Below are 15,175 nucleotides of genomic sequence, written 5' to 3'. Positions count from 1 at the left end.
AATGTATGGCGCCATCCTTCCGCCGCCCTGTGTCGACATGGGCCAACTCATCCTCCGTAGAGGGATCGGGCCACCTGAATAGGACGTCAATAAAAGGCATATTTTTATTATAAAGCTTACGAACACTGAGTTTTACCTTACCTACCCTGCAGACTAAACCTCGCGCCATCACATTTCAAGCTGTTTAATAAGATCAAGAAGCACCAGACGCTAACATGACTCTAATGCAGCGAAGTGGTTCAAGAGTGCAGCGAGCCACTAGTGACAACACGACGCATCGAATGCCATGGTGTCATGTCGAGAATTGAAGTCCCCCTGCGGAGACGCTCCGAATTTCAGAAAGACGCCGCTAAATAGGAATGCCAAATCAAATCACCTTTGATTGAAAGAGTGGAGCTCCAAGGTTCGAATTCTGTCAATTTTACCGAAAGCGGAGCTTTGACGAGCCAGAAAACTGCCTAAAAACGAAAGGCTGTAGCTACGGCTGTCGAAAATGGCGGTGAGCGCACTTGGTCATCTGGATTCTTCGCCTTTCATCATTAGCGCATTGCTTTTGAGTGCAATTCTATTTCGACATGGACAAGAAGCATCGTGATGTAGCAGCGCGCCGAGTACTGTTGAGGTACACGAATAGGGCCTTCGTGAAGCCTCGTGCGCGATATCTGCTGAAGGGCTAGATAGGCGCCACTGTCAGTGAGGTTCAGGCTTTTCCCGAACAGTGAGGCAGGGATTGGCGCTGATGATGATGATGCTAGTGAAGATAATGTCGCGCGCATCACCTTTGCCACAGGTAGGCATATGACAGGATTATGACAGGCTAAAGTACACATTAGACAAGAAAACAAAACTGACGATGATCATGGCGATGATGATGATGATGATGATGATGATGTACTGTTATGGACTGGTCTATAACGACTGGGGCAAGACAGTGTGATAGCGCCATCTGGTGGTTAATAATGTAAAAACTGGTCCATGCGGTCAGCGGGAAATTCGGTGTTGTCTTGGCATGTTGCCTCCGATTCGTGGAAATTGTTTTTTCCGCTTTGCCAGAGGGATGACGCCGCGAAACCGGGGTTTCACGGCAATTGAAATGTTTTAAAACGGGGAACGAACAACTGTTGAGAAATTTACAATTTTTTTTTTACCACCGCTGCCCCCTTTTTCACGCATTAAAGAACGCCGGTAATGTCCCATTAATTCAATCTGCAGTCTTACTTCACTAGCTCTATCAAGGACATGTTCCGAAAATTTTTTGTCGCATCATTCCCTTACGGCTGAAGGCGAGCAGACTGCGTAGTACTATTTCCTGAAGCCATAGGTTGAGAACTTTCCGGAAAACTTCGCCTCTGGGGCTTCCATGAAGCTAAAAGCCCGCAGTCCCCTCTAATTTTGAGGTTTGGCACACTGAAGTTCAATTATACATTTCGAGTGGCGCGACAGTTCATGTGCATTTGCGAGGTTGACTCCTAACAGCTTGAGATTAGAACAGAGACCGAAAACGCCATTGTAAAGGATATCGCATTTGAAAGCAGAACCTAAGCAAAGAAAGGGGAGGCAAAACAAAAACTGCAGAGCTCAAAAGAACCTTTTAATTTTGATGCTCATCACCCATCTGGCCCATCTCGAATTGAAGCCAGGGGTGGCTTTTCATGGCTCAGAAGAGAGAGGTGTACCCCATGATCATTTTCCAGTGCCCGCTTCCGAGGGCTAGAAGGAAACTCGTGGGTTAAACGTGCCCAGGAGCGGAGCCCTCCTGGCTGGCAGGTCACGGCCATTCGCACCATGGCTTGCGCCCTCCTTGCCGGGCCACTGCTCAAGCTCCCTACATGGCCTCGTCTTCCTGATCCTTCTTGAAAGGCTGATCACCTGGCATTTCGGCCGCCTGGGCAAGACTGTCCAATCCTGCGTAAGAAGAGACAGCACCGGTTACGGCAAGTCGTGAGAAGTTGTACGCACCTTTCGGCTCAAATGTTGCGCTACGGAACTAAAAATGGCACACCGGATGTCTAGGTAAACGGTACACTAGAGAGCCAGATGTACCTCGAACTGATATTTGGCAGTAACAACTATATCAAACATACTATTAGTGCTCCTTTATCCTCTTATGCACATTTGATTAACAATTGGATTTGGAGACGCTTTTCTTTCGAGGTTTCCTTTCTCATACTTAATGTAATGAAAGTAAATGACTCATGTGCTTTCGTATTTCCCTAACGTGGATCCTCACTAGCGCAAGTAACCCACCATATATCTCTATAGGCTGTGCTGTTCGTTTCACTTCGACGCTCCAGCGGTAAAGAATAAGGAACGATTACAGATGAGAGCTTCAATTACAAATGACTTTCATGTCTTCAAGGTAACAGCATTGGTCAGGACCAGCACTCATCGCCGCCGTCGGGCAACCGTCGACGAAAACATGACACGTGTGTAAATCGGCGTGGGTTATTTCGTGGGAACTCCACGGTCGTGTCTGCAGGACATAGTCATGTCGTGCGCAAACATTTACCAAGGGATGAGCGCAGTGTGCACCTCATGGCCTCCTTTGCTCACATTACCCCCAGAGTGGCATCACTGCGGGACATGGTCCGTTCTCTGCCCACTCTTAAGCTTCAACTGCTCATTGCCAGCATTGTGCCCATGTTCGCAGTTTGGAGTCAAATTACGAAAATTGCTTAGTATTTGGAGCCCAAGGACATTCTTCTATGTGGCTTGCGCTACAAAGAGACTGGATTTGACGAATTTGGGCAGGTACTCCAGATGAGGTGCTCGCAGTGAGAATCACGCACTGCTGGCGCTAGTCTACTTTATAATAGGTAATACTAGGCAGACTATAAGTGGCACTTTCTTCAAAAGTTTGCACCCTCAGTGTAGCTATTTACAGTATCTTGCATCGTGAACATATTGCCCGGAGTTGTTAACTCTCCCCATGCCGCCGCCCCCTTCGTCAACATCAAGACCACTGCACGCAAATACACTACCGTAATGATAACGCGTAGACAGGAACGTACGCTTTCATTTTTCATTTATGTTTAAACGCGCTATGCAGTCTCATTTACTCGCCCCCCGAAGGCGGCTGAACATCACTGCGTCAGCCAACGTGCGTTTCGTGATTCATTAACGATGGGCCCGTATTCACAGGAGTTCTTACTTTATACAGGTTGTTTCACCTCACTCGTTCCAAGCTTCAAGAAACAGCAATGCGCTGCACGAAGATTGAACTAGCTCAGGCTTTTAGGCAGAGGTAGTAACCAGGTCATCGTTTTAAGGCGAACGCCTTTCATGCCTCATCGTTGTCGACAGAAGGTTGTCAGCAGAGGTGTCACGCTTTTTCTAGTCAGACCAGGCTACGCGACTTCCTGCCAACGCATATGTAGTTCTCCTTGTCTCAGACGCTCGAGAGTGTTTGCAGAAAGGCGCCGATTAAGCCGGATGGCTCCCAAACACCCTCCAGTGTCTCCAGCATTTAATATTCACAAAGAATTGTGTGCTTAATTGACATCTTAATCACATCACAGACACAAGCACAAACACCGCGCTAATGGCTTACGCCTCTCCGCAGTTTAGGTCAACAAAATGCCACCCTGAGTTTTTCTCCTCTAATCCGTCTGATTTCCCGTTAAAATCAATTACTTAACTGTTGTAGCGTAAACTTTCCAAAAAATTGTTGATGTAAAATTTGTCGAAGATGTGTTGAGAATTGTCAATTTCTATAGTTTTCTTCGCTCTAATTTTAGCGCAGTTTCTTTGCAAGCTGAAAGTATAACTTGGGAGTGCGCTACACTCGAAACAGTGGTCTGTTCCGAAGTTAGCGCTCCCCTATGTCATTATGAACGACCAAACAGCCGCCTTCAAAGCACTGCTGAAATGCACCCCACGCGATCCCCAATTTTCGCGCGCCTCTCCGTTCCCGAGACGCGACCCTCAAAACCCCAAACGCGCCCCGATTCAAAAGCTCGGCTATAGAAATCCGCATTGAACAGTCCACCGGTCACAGTGACGGCCTCGCGATGAGGGCGAGCACTTCTATTTTTTAAACGGATGGCGCCGCAGCGCGACCATGCCGTAGCACTGAATATTTGTTGCTGTCCAAGGTGGTCGCTCCTATGCTGTAGCATAATGGTTCTAGCAGACACCACGCTCATCGCAGACGCATCGCTGTGAGCGGCGTCCTGTTGTTCATCGCGGCTTTGTGTAACCAGAGTAGGCGCTGCTAATGGCGTATTCCTATCGGTGATCTGGAGCAGCTGTCCAAATCCGTTAAGGAGAAATATACAGGATGTTTCACCTAATATTTTACACAATTTTTAAAATTGGGCTTTTTGACTTAAAGAATCGGCTTTCTCGGCATAGCATTGTTAGCGGTGCAGTACATCAGAATACAGTCAAGACATGCTAGCTAGCAGGCAGGGTAACTAATATTGAATAGTTATCTTTTTAACTATTACTGTTATTCAGAGGCCTGTAGCCCACCGTAAGTAATATTCATATGGGCCATTATAATTTCCAGAATGCTGTTACCATCGGTGCTGTGGCCCAACAAGTGTTGGCTATTTCGACGAATTGCTTGCACTAGACAGGTTGATTGCCTGCAAGCTTCTCGAGCGCATATATTTTGGCGCGATGTCGCTAAAATTTGATGGCCCACAGCACGAAGGATAGCCGCGTTTTCGCGATTCTAAAAACTGATGTGTATATTATTTACCGTGGTCTACACGCCTCTCAACAATTCAGGAGGTTAACAGAATTGTTTAAACGATTACCTAATGAATAATTGTTAACCATCCTGCTAGTTAACACGTCTTAACAGTATTCTGATGTACTACGCCACTACAATGCTATAACAAAAAAAGAGCTGTTCTAACTCAAAAAGCCTATTTTTAAAAAATTATCTAAAGCCCTAGGTGAAACACACTGTATATCCGCCGCAGTCCAACTCAGGATCTGAATCCAAATTGCCCCCTGAAGCACACTCTTCGATATTGCGGAGCAAGAAAACTTGAAAACTTGCTCACGAGCGCCGACTGGAATGGAGTTATTTGAGGTACTTACATGGCAAGCGGGGGCGCATTGTCACCCGATAATTTTGAATTCTCGCGGGTGTCTTTATAAGCTAAGAAAAGGAACCATGCTGAAGTCATTTTGAAAGAATTGAAATGGATATCTTTACAAGTGAGCATTGAGTCAATGCGGCATCGTTAAAATGAATGGAGGGATGACTCCCCGAATGCAGGAAACTCTTTAGTTACGAAGAGTGCAATCTCTTGAAGCCACACGTTCTGGGCAGTCATGGCAGTCAACGAGACCGTAGCCCTGTCATGACAGCAAACGATAAAGGCCTCGGACAGTGACGGCGCTATACAAGGTGTTTTAGCTAAGTTGCATGAAACTTTAAAACCAGTGCACAAAGACTCGGCTAATGCAGGGTTTCAGACACTTATCTCGACCAGATCAGCATATTTTTATGCATCTGATTATCTCGTTATCATACACAAAATATCTTCCTTATTAAGGCCTCATCGTTGTAAGCAGGATTTGTCGACAGAAATTTCACGCTTTTGAATTGGTCGAAACCGGTCGTGACGTCAAAGTGCGCGAATTTCAAACGGGGCCAATTGTGCTTTTGGCTAGTAACCATGCAACCAATTAAAGGGATCGTATAGTGATGCTCAAAGTAAGTGGGACTGAGTTTAGTTAATTGCTAAATTACCCAATTAGCCTAATTAACCCTTGTAGTCACGCCAGATAAATAAAACTGAGAAGAAAATTGGTCGAGTTCGGGATTCGAACCCCGCTCTCCGGAGTGCGAGGCGAGCATGCTAACCACACCGCCATGCCAGCTCGAAGGTTTGGAATAAACAAAGGCGCGTCTAGTGAATACGGTATCTTCGTTCACTCCCATCTTCCTCCCTTCCCGTTACGGCGAGGTTTAGATGTCCACCAAGATATGCGAGACAGATGCATTTCCTTTCCTCAAAAACCAATTTACCGACGAGCTAGGCGTAGAACCGAACGGGCGACGGCGCTCTGTGTACTCCCTGGCTGCGTTGCAAGACGCTGACGCGTTTCATTTTTAGAGGCGGCGCCTAACATCTTCACAACGTTTCAGTGACACAAGCAGCAACACCGCGCTTAAGGCTTTCGCCTCACCGCACTTTAGGTCAACAAAGTGCCCCCCTGAATTTTTTGTGAAGCCTAGCGCAAAACTTTTGAAGTAAATATTGTAGATTATATTGAGAAATCCCCATTTGACTTGTTACCTTCAAAGTAACTAGCATGCGTCATTTTTTTTTTTTGAGACTGAGATAAAGCGCTTGGCTTCACTCGGTCTCGATCGGTAGATGACCAACTGGCCTTGCCGGAGCAAGTAATCCTTCTTTACTAGGCTTTATCACTGACCCGGAAAATTTTTCGCTCTTTCTTACCTTGTTCAAGGCACATCATCGTTGCATACGCTACCTGGCCGTCCTCAGCCATCGTCGTGACATCAAGGTGGCTGGAGTGGGTGGAGGCATGAGGTGGCTCTATTTCCAAGGATAATACTTGGACTGCATCTACGAGTTCTTCCACACTCTTGTCAACTGCAACAGGCAACACTTAGTTGGTTACCTGGGAAGCAGGCTATAAAACATCGCTTACCATATAAACTATCGAAAATACACGTTAAGCCTGAACTTCACAGGTGTAAGTGCGGTACAATTCCGGACAAAAACTTGCACGATCCAAACTGCACATTTTTGCCCTTGAACTGCAAACAGGCATGATTCCGGTAATTTTTGGATGTGTTTCGAGTAAAATGCATTTTTGCTGCTTCGACTGAACCTGTCATCCTGAGCGAAAAATACCTCACTAATGAAGACCAAGAAGACCCTTACTGAGTGCATACTAGCTAATACTCGCTTGGAAATGGACTTAATTCTGAAATAAATTTCTGAGGAACCAGACTTTCTGGAAGCGCCCAATCGGACCAGAGCACGCACAATACGGCGCTCACTGTGACTCCCACTCAGTCCTGATTTTGCCTTTTCCACCCAATCCTTCATAGCAATACCTCTTTTTAGCTGAAAGTTTCATTAGTTGATTTACTCAAGCGTATATAGCACGACACGGCCTCACCACAGTAGTTCCACCGTAAAAAGGCACCAAGCGAAGCAAAACGCTAGAGAGTTTATTCATATACACTGCACGGAAAACAGAAGGTTCCCGATGAACGTTAAGAGTTCCATCGCAATGCAAAAATAGCATTTTGCAATAACAACCTATTATTCTGTGTGAAAGGCGGTATGCACAAGAGACGCAGTTAAATTTATGATGTCACCGTCATTGAAAACTTGGCTTTAACTGCCTCCGGCACTTAACCGACGCCTCTATATAGAAACACTAGCATCGTTTTCATGATGGCCCAGAAAGTATAATTCCGAACTGATTCGTGATGGCGGCTGAAACTCAGAGCCTATGTGATGGAAATCAGCTCTTGGGGCTCCCCATAGGGTACATTCTGGAGAGAACAGCCCTGGGTGCATTAGTGCTAAATGGGCGGAGGAGAGAAAGGTACGATATTGTAGCTGGCGCCACGTCACCTGCTCTAATTAAGTGAGTGATTTGTGAGGCGTAGGATAGTGGAGTCGTTTCTCCCTGTAGTGGAGTCAAACCTCGTATGTGATCATTCGGTCGTGGGCGCTCCCTGACTCGGCGGCTTGCCCTGCTCGGTTGACGTATGCTCGAGCGGTGTCATGGGCGGCTTCGTTGCCTGGATGGCCCGCTTGGGCAGGCACCCATATGAGTTGAATGGGCTTAGTGGGGGGCTGAGAGGAATTGAGAATTTTATGGGCGACGGCATGCGTCCGCCCTTTGGCGAAGTTTCTGATCGGGGTTTTTGAGCCACTATATAAGAGTGTGGCAGTGTTGGAGGAGATCGCTAGGGCAATTGCAGCTTCTTCGGCTTCTAGCGAGGTGTACGTTAAGACCGATACAGGTGCTACGGGTGAAATATTGTGGCCGACAGCGCTAATGGCAAAGGCCGGCTGAGTGATGGCTGAGAACCTAGCTTCAGCAGCCGAACGCCTTAGCTACTGAGCCACTACACTGGGTCCAAATCTCTCACGAGTTTGGAGAAAAAAAAATTACGAGGACCTTTAGCGGCTAAAGTGGTGAAAGGCGAAAGCCTGAATGCTTCATTCGGCTACGCCATTGTTCACTTCACATTCTGTTGGTGCATTAATTAACTGTCAATTAATGACGCTTAATCCTTGCCTTTAGGAGTGTAACGCGACAGCGTTTTGTAGCGCTGCCAGGGAGTCAACGGAACGCTACCACCCGTTTGGCGCGATGCGTTGCCCTTTGAACGCAACGATTTTTGAGCAAAGGAAATGGCGCTGTAATTCTCTGTCATCTCGGTGGACACCTATTCCGCACCGTACAGGAAGGGAGGAAGTGGAGAGAAAGAAGAAAGAGAAAAAGGGGCCGTAATGAAGAAAATAGACATTGTATTTGAGGAAAGGAAATTACGCAGTAACTGTCTCACATATCTCGGTGGACACCAGTCGAAAATTGTATTTGAGGAAAGGAAATTGCGCAGTAACTGTCTCTCATATATCGGTGGACACCAGTCGAAATTCGCGCGCAGTGACGTCACGACCATTTCGACCAATCTGAAACGCGGACAAATTTGCTAACGCGTCTTGGTCACGACATTATGAGCCATTAAAGGCTTTCGCCTTAATACTTCCCGCTCCTCGCAAGCGCACCACACATGTACAGCGTGTTCCGAAAGCCAAAAGAAGCAAAGACCTCTATAGGTAGTCATTTGAGTGAATTCGTTCTTGGAACATTAGCCGCATACAAAAAAAAAAGCGCTGCGGAATCCATGGCATGGTGCATGCAGTGCGTCTGCGCCAAGTTGGGTCACGCAGAAAGAAATGTGGCACCCACTTTTGTCCTCGGATTCCTTGTCCGTCTCGGAGGCGTCGTGGGAGCCCTCTTCTTCGGGCGCTTGGCGCTTCTTTTCTCGATCCGCGCTCGGCGACTGCAGAGAACAGCGCTGCTTGCCATAGCTGCACACTCAGCATGAAGCACCCAACCCTCATCAGTGCAGTTACTTCAGCGGCGAAAAGACAGTGAACGTACAGTTTTCGCTCAGAGGTTTGTGAACTGTCTACGAAGCTGCCTAGCAGAATATAAGAAACACAGGGCGTGGAAAAGACGTACGGAGCGAGAAACAACACGACGAGCGCTTCTCCTGTTTCTAGCTACGTCTCTTAAAATGGCACCTTATCAACGCGCACAGCTGTTTCCACAATATAGTTGAGGCCTTCTCTATTAACTTCTCATTCGATCATGAAACACTGCCTGCAGAAAGACACCCCGCTACAGTTTATAAGAGTGAAGCTCGATAATTCAGCAATGCGTTATAGGTATCCGATGAAGAGTTGACGCAAGTGCAGGTAGGTTTTTTAGGCTTAAACGATCCAGTCGCGGTCATAAAATGTACTCAAAATGCTCTGAAATACTCCATTTGTTGGCCCTTGCACAGCATTCGCCATGGCCCAACACTAGCCCGCCAGCAAGAAGGAAAATCATCCACCAGTACCTCCCGACCTCATTGGTCTTCGCCCGCTGAAAAAGGCTGCTAGTTGAAAACAGACACTTTTCGTTTAGCGCATCACGACACGAACTGTGAAGGCATGCGTAAGTGACCGCTACCAAGAATGCAAGTCAAGTATCCTCTGCCTCCTGATTCTTGACAGATCCCCAGTGTGTCTATGCGCCATCTTTTCAAAGGCAAAACAACAACAACAAGTCAAGTATCCACAACTGTGTCATCATTTGCGGCAAGGCGAACTCAAGATAATGTGCCTAGCTGCAGCGTTCGAAAGTGAGTGGTACATCAATGGCTATATTAGCCAGTCTATAAGGTAGTAGTTCGCAGTGCAGGCCTACTATATACGCCGAACTACTAATCGAGACCGCATCAGGCCTACGCGCCTCGCTCGTGGAGGCACATTAGGCCTCATGTGAGCGCGTAACTCTAACGCGAGGCTACCCAGGGCCGAGGTGCGTCTGAGGCACGAGGAACGCGTAATATGCCACCTATAACTGTCAACTTCATTTTCAAGATGCAGCAAAGAGCCTGGGAATTCTTTCTCACAAAAGCTGTATGCCATCCTAGACGGCTCCGGGTTCATTCTTACCGCCTGAATGTTTTCACGCAGTCCAAAGATCACTAGACTCATTTACATTATTTGCTTTTTCCATCTCTCCTTCCCCAAAATACTGGCGCCGCAGTCCGGAATCGAACACGAGCTCGTGCTCCGCGCCATGAACGCCATTCCCGCAAAGCTTCCCAAGTCACGCTGAACCCAAAAACTGCGTGCAGGGCGCCTCAATTATCGGGCTTCCCCGGTCGCCGTAAAAACCCTCTGATTCGGATGTACCAGGTGCCACACGTCTGACGCGTTTCCTTAGTCACGCGCCCCACAGAGCCGCAGAGGGCGTGTGCTATCTCGCACAGTGGTACAACGACAGAATAGCGGGCCAGAGGAGCTGCTTACCGCCTCCAGGGACGAGTCGTCATGCATATCGACGTGCGCGCTGACCTCGGCAACCTTGTAGGCGCCGCACCCGTCGTCGCCTTCCATGGTCTCGGGAGATCAGGTCTCCGGCTTCGATGGCACACGACGTAGCTGGCGCGCTCATGCCGCGAGACTTAGGCGCACCCACTGTCTCGAGCGAGTGTGGTTCTTCTTGTTCTTCAGCCTGGCACTGATGAAGTAATACTTCGCGACTCAATAAACGCATGTTATCTGTAACAAGGTAACAAGCGCTAGTCAATCAAACATTATTCTAAGCCTAAGCCATTATTCTGCGATTACGGCGACATTACAGTAGCAACAGCCTCCTGATGCCTTACATGCCTCTGCCGCTGCTCCACAGTATCCAGCCACAGTCTCGAGCCAGTACCTGGATAGATGCGTGCCGCTTCGCATCCGAATACAACTTTTATGCCAAGCGCTCTAGAATTCTCACCTAAACGGGGTAAAATTCCGTAGCTAGGTGCTTTTTTACGCTCTCGAATCCAGTCATGAGTGAAGGTTTTTACATCCAATCAACACTGTCCCGTAACAAGGGCAGCACTCATGGTAGGTCGGTTTTTTTTTTGCAGACTTGATGCCCATGCCCCACCCCCCCTCCGAAAAAAAAGAAAGAAAGAGCTCGGTGGCGACGATGGTGACTCGAACAGTCAACACTCATCTGGATCAGAACGACCCACTCTCTCAGCTGCGCTCGATCTATACATCGCTACAAGTCTTCTGGACAGCGGCCGCAGGTTTTCATGAGAAGTTGCATGTGGCGCCAGAGCACCTGCGTGTTGTCGCGAGTCTTTGGGAACAGGTTTGTGAAATTTACCACAATGTTTTGGTGGTTGGGCCCCCATTTCAGATAATGCCTTCCGAGTAGTGAAGAAAAGAACGATGAGGCTGGTCGCTGGAAGTGACAAACAAAACATAATGTTAAAAATAAGGCATAAAATTCGTGTTGATATGTTGAGAAACCTCTCTCAGTGTTGGCAGTGTCGATTTTTTTAGGGCGAACTCAGCTCACCTTTTGGAGGCATGCTCCAAAGATCCATTCTATGGCGCCGTTTACGTTCAATACACAGAGCGTATCCACTACGTATGATTTTCTGCTCTGCAGAGCTAAATTTGTTTTGTCTCGATAATCCACTTCTGTAAGGGATGACAAATCGTTCATTTTGAAACAATGTTATTGCATGTAGTTACCAAAGCAAGGGGATTATACCACCTTAATACAACTGCTGCTTTACAAGTTGCAACAAGTTTGGCTGGTAAAATTTTTGATTCAACAACGTAAAATTTGCTGCCCCCAAGCAGGTCTCACCGCAGTGGCTCCGTACCTTTGGCGTTCGGCTGCTGATTCAACATCACGAGTGCGACCCCGGCCGCGGCGTCCATACTTCGGTAGAGGCGAGATACAAGAAACTAAAGGGGAGACTTGAGCTCCGCCTTAAGGATATGAGGCGGTAGCGTTGACGAGTTACTGCCCATATATGCGCACTTTTTCATTCTCAACATTGCATTCATATGTCCCTGGGGGGGGTGCTCATACCACTCCTGGCGCAATGGTGCAACGGCTAAGGGATGCGCCACCGCCCTGCGATGGCAGATGCTGCCCTGATGGGTCTTGTGCGACGCAGGTTACCATTCCCGTGCAACATTTCGCGATCAAGCATTAATTTAACTGCCACCAGTCAGGGTAGTTAGTTTGCTCACAATCCGGTGGGTAGGTTATGACACAACCACAAGGTCACGCGACCCAGGTTGCTTCTCCGGCGGTGGCTGCATGAGGCACCCTACACCAGCCTGCTTATCGATCGCAACGCCGACGCCGACAATGGCGGCACCGGGTTTTCTGCGTAACGGGATCTTTAATGGGAACGCCCTTCTGCACTGCGATGTCCGCGCACGTTAAAAAACCCCAAGAGGCCGAAATTATTCCGGAGCCCTCCACTAAATCGTTCTTCATAGTCCATATGTTGCTTCCAGAGTTCAAACCCCACAATTCAAAATTCTTATTTCGAAAAGGCGCAAATGGTTCACTGATAAAGTAAATCGCGCCAAAGTATGCACGTCCTACACAGCGGCAGCGTGTACCTTTGTGTTCAATAGGATTGTGTGTGATTCACTCGAATTAGTATGAAGTCTTGCTACTACGATCATAAAAATGAAAATAGTACAGTGCAGCAAGAAGAATTACAATGAATCCAACAACTGTAACGGGCAACCGTACGCAAATCGTGCACTGCTTGACACCTGTGCAATGCATGAGTCAGCGAGATACAAGCAACAGGACATAAGACGTATCACAGGCGGTTGGCATTATCACAGTGTATCCAAAAAAAAACATTTTAGACAGTTTCAAATTTTCAGAAAGGTTAAATATTGGTCTTGCAATGATATGACTAAACTGCACTAAACTGCACTACACTGCAACGGCAAGCATATACAAATTGTGCCTAGTTTGACTCCGGTACTGCATAAAACACAATGATACAAGTAACACGGCGTAAGGTACGCCATCGGCTGTTGGCATTATCAGTGTGTAACAATCAAATTTAAACATTTCTGAAATTTCACAACAGTTAAAAGTTGAAGTCTTGCAATAATGTGATTAGGGAAGCAACCTTTGGAGAGTGGTTGTGCTGCTTTTTATTCGTGCGCTCTTCCTTTGTTCCCCTACCTAGACTTAAAACCAACAATTGTCCTGAAGCAAGGATAGAACATCGTTACACTTGGTGCATTGAAAATGTCAATTCAATTCAGTTTTTATTTTCTTTCCATCGAAAGGTGGAGCTGACGCTAAAGGCTAACTTGCCTGACGAAGGCCTCAGCACCCATAGACTGTTGGCAATGCAGTGGCAAAAAAAATTTGAGCAAATGTTATTTGTAGTACAAGTTAGGAAAAAAAGAGGACGTATATGCAGGTTGTAGCATAATCATGCAGTAACAATAAAACAATAATGCATCCAATACGACAATAATGCATTTGTGTGTTAATATCCTTCAAAAAATAAAAGATTGCAAGGAGACTGCTCTCTCTTGAAAAAAAATAAATGCCAACCTCATTTCACTTTATGTAGAGCAATGAATATAGTCAGTAGCTCTCTTAAAAAAAAAAAAGAATGACTCCTCTGCAACCCCCATCTCACTTTCATTACGTACAGCAATAAATATATTGAAAAATCACTAGTGTTCCATACAAAACCAAAGACTCCAAGACGAAATGAACCATTCCGAAATTATCATTTTGATAGGTTTGTTTTCTTGCATTAAAACTGCTCACTGAACACCACCACTGCGTGTGAAATATATACTGAGAACAACTCCATGCAATTTGTTGTTTTTAGAAATAATTCATTTTTTGGCACTCAAAATTTGCTGGTCGCTCAATTCAGTTTTATGGTGTGCACCAAAATGGGCTCCATGAGCAATATTTCTAAGTACTTGCAAGGTAGCTTAAGGCCTCTACGATCCACAACCATAAATGTCTCAATGCACTGCAGTCGGCTTACAAAATAAGCCAGTGAGGACGTGTATTTTGTTTCTTGCTATTTTCTAGGCTATAAAACCATATATAATTTCAGTCCGCGTCCAGTCACACCCCAATAATCTTTCAATAAAGGCCAACAACAATTTGTCCTCAGTGTCCTCTCGAAAAGTTGTTTGACACCACAGCGGAAAGACTGCGTATTTAAAGAAAAAGTAGGCTGAATCATCAGTATGCCTATTTTGTGTTGCACGAGAGCACAGCTCTGAGCAAAATATTTTTTTACAGAGTGGAAAATTCCGGGCGCACTTTAACTGTCTAAAGTGCGTAGAGGCGAAAGCGTTTTCCGCACCATTTTGCCTGCATCTGTGGCACTGGTGACGTCACTACTGGATGACGGCACACATTAAGAGTTACTAATTCCTAAGTGATGAAAACTTATTAATTAATGACTAATTACTGATTAATGACTAATACTAATTAACTGCTAATTAATGAAGGTTAAGCTTCGCCTTTAGATGTGGAATGCGACAGCGTGTTGTAGCGCTGCCAGGGAGTCCACGGAACGCCACCACCCATTCGGCGCGACGCCTTGCCCTCTGAACGCAACGCTTTTTGAGGAAAGGAAATGGTGTGAAAAGCGTGACACCTCTGCTGATAAGCTTCTGCTGACAACCTTCTGTCGACAACGATGTGGCATCAAAGGCTTTCGCCTTAATAAGTTTGCAGGACATACGCGCTTTGTCCTTACTAATTGCAATTGATCTACATTGGTGACACACAAATGTGCAGTTTACTGAAGGAGGAATTAACTCAGCAAAGGCTTTCTTGTAATACTGACACTCTACTAGTGAAACACAAATTTAAAACCACCTCATGTGTGCAGAGAAGGCTGTTCTGGGAATGTGTCACCATTATTCTGTATCACACAGCTGCCATTCATATGCTGGATGCTTCATCTAAGATAATATAGAATTTTTCAAAATAGCCTTTTTGAGTGAGGAGGGAGCTTTTTTTTCGGCGAGCATTGTCATTGGTTTATCACATCACAATACAGCTTAAACGTGCTAATTGGAAGGTCTTTAACAAATATTCAATAGATAACCTTTTA

The 15,175-nt window shown here is 46.3% G+C and overlaps 1 protein-coding gene across 1 annotated transcript; it reads right to left on the bottom strand.

Annotated features, from left to right (window-relative positions):
* Positions 1-1,825: 1,825 nt before the first annotated feature.
* LOC149354077 (uncharacterized) lies at positions 1,826-10,637 on the bottom strand. Its single transcript, XM_089575920.1, has 4 exons — positions 10,551-10,637; positions 8,932-9,025; positions 6,426-6,581; positions 1,826-1,905 (listed from the first exon to the last, which is right to left on the bottom strand). The coding sequence occupies exons 1-4, from the start codon at positions 10,635-10,637 to the stop codon at positions 1,826-1,828; spliced, it is 417 nt and encodes a 138-aa protein (XP_089432046.1).
* Between the last annotated feature and the right edge of the window lie 4,538 nt (positions 10,638-15,175).

The sequence above is a fragment of the Amblyomma mixtum genome, chromosome 3, assembly GCF_055824585.1.
Source record: "Amblyomma mixtum isolate Tamu chromosome 3, ASM5582458v1, whole genome shotgun sequence".
Taxonomy (NCBI): domain Eukaryota; kingdom Metazoa; phylum Arthropoda; class Arachnida; order Ixodida; family Ixodidae; genus Amblyomma; species Amblyomma mixtum.
This window is presented reverse-complemented; position numbering and strand designations above follow the sequence as displayed.

Bases quoted from the DNA above. Each gene is read 5' to 3' on its own strand.
- LOC149354077 (XM_089575920.1), bottom strand. From the start codon at position 10,637: ATGGAAGGCGACGACGGGTGCGGCGCCTACAAGGTTGCCGAGGTCAGC. The intron at 6,582-8,931 runs GTGGGTGCCACA...TGCCTGTTGCAG, and splicing joins CAAGGAATCCGAGGACAAAA to TTGACAAGAGTGTGGAAGAA. The intron at 1,906-6,425 runs GTAAGAAAGAGC...CTTCTTACGCAG, and splicing joins GATGATGTGCCTTGAACAAG to GATTGGACAGTCTTGCCCAG.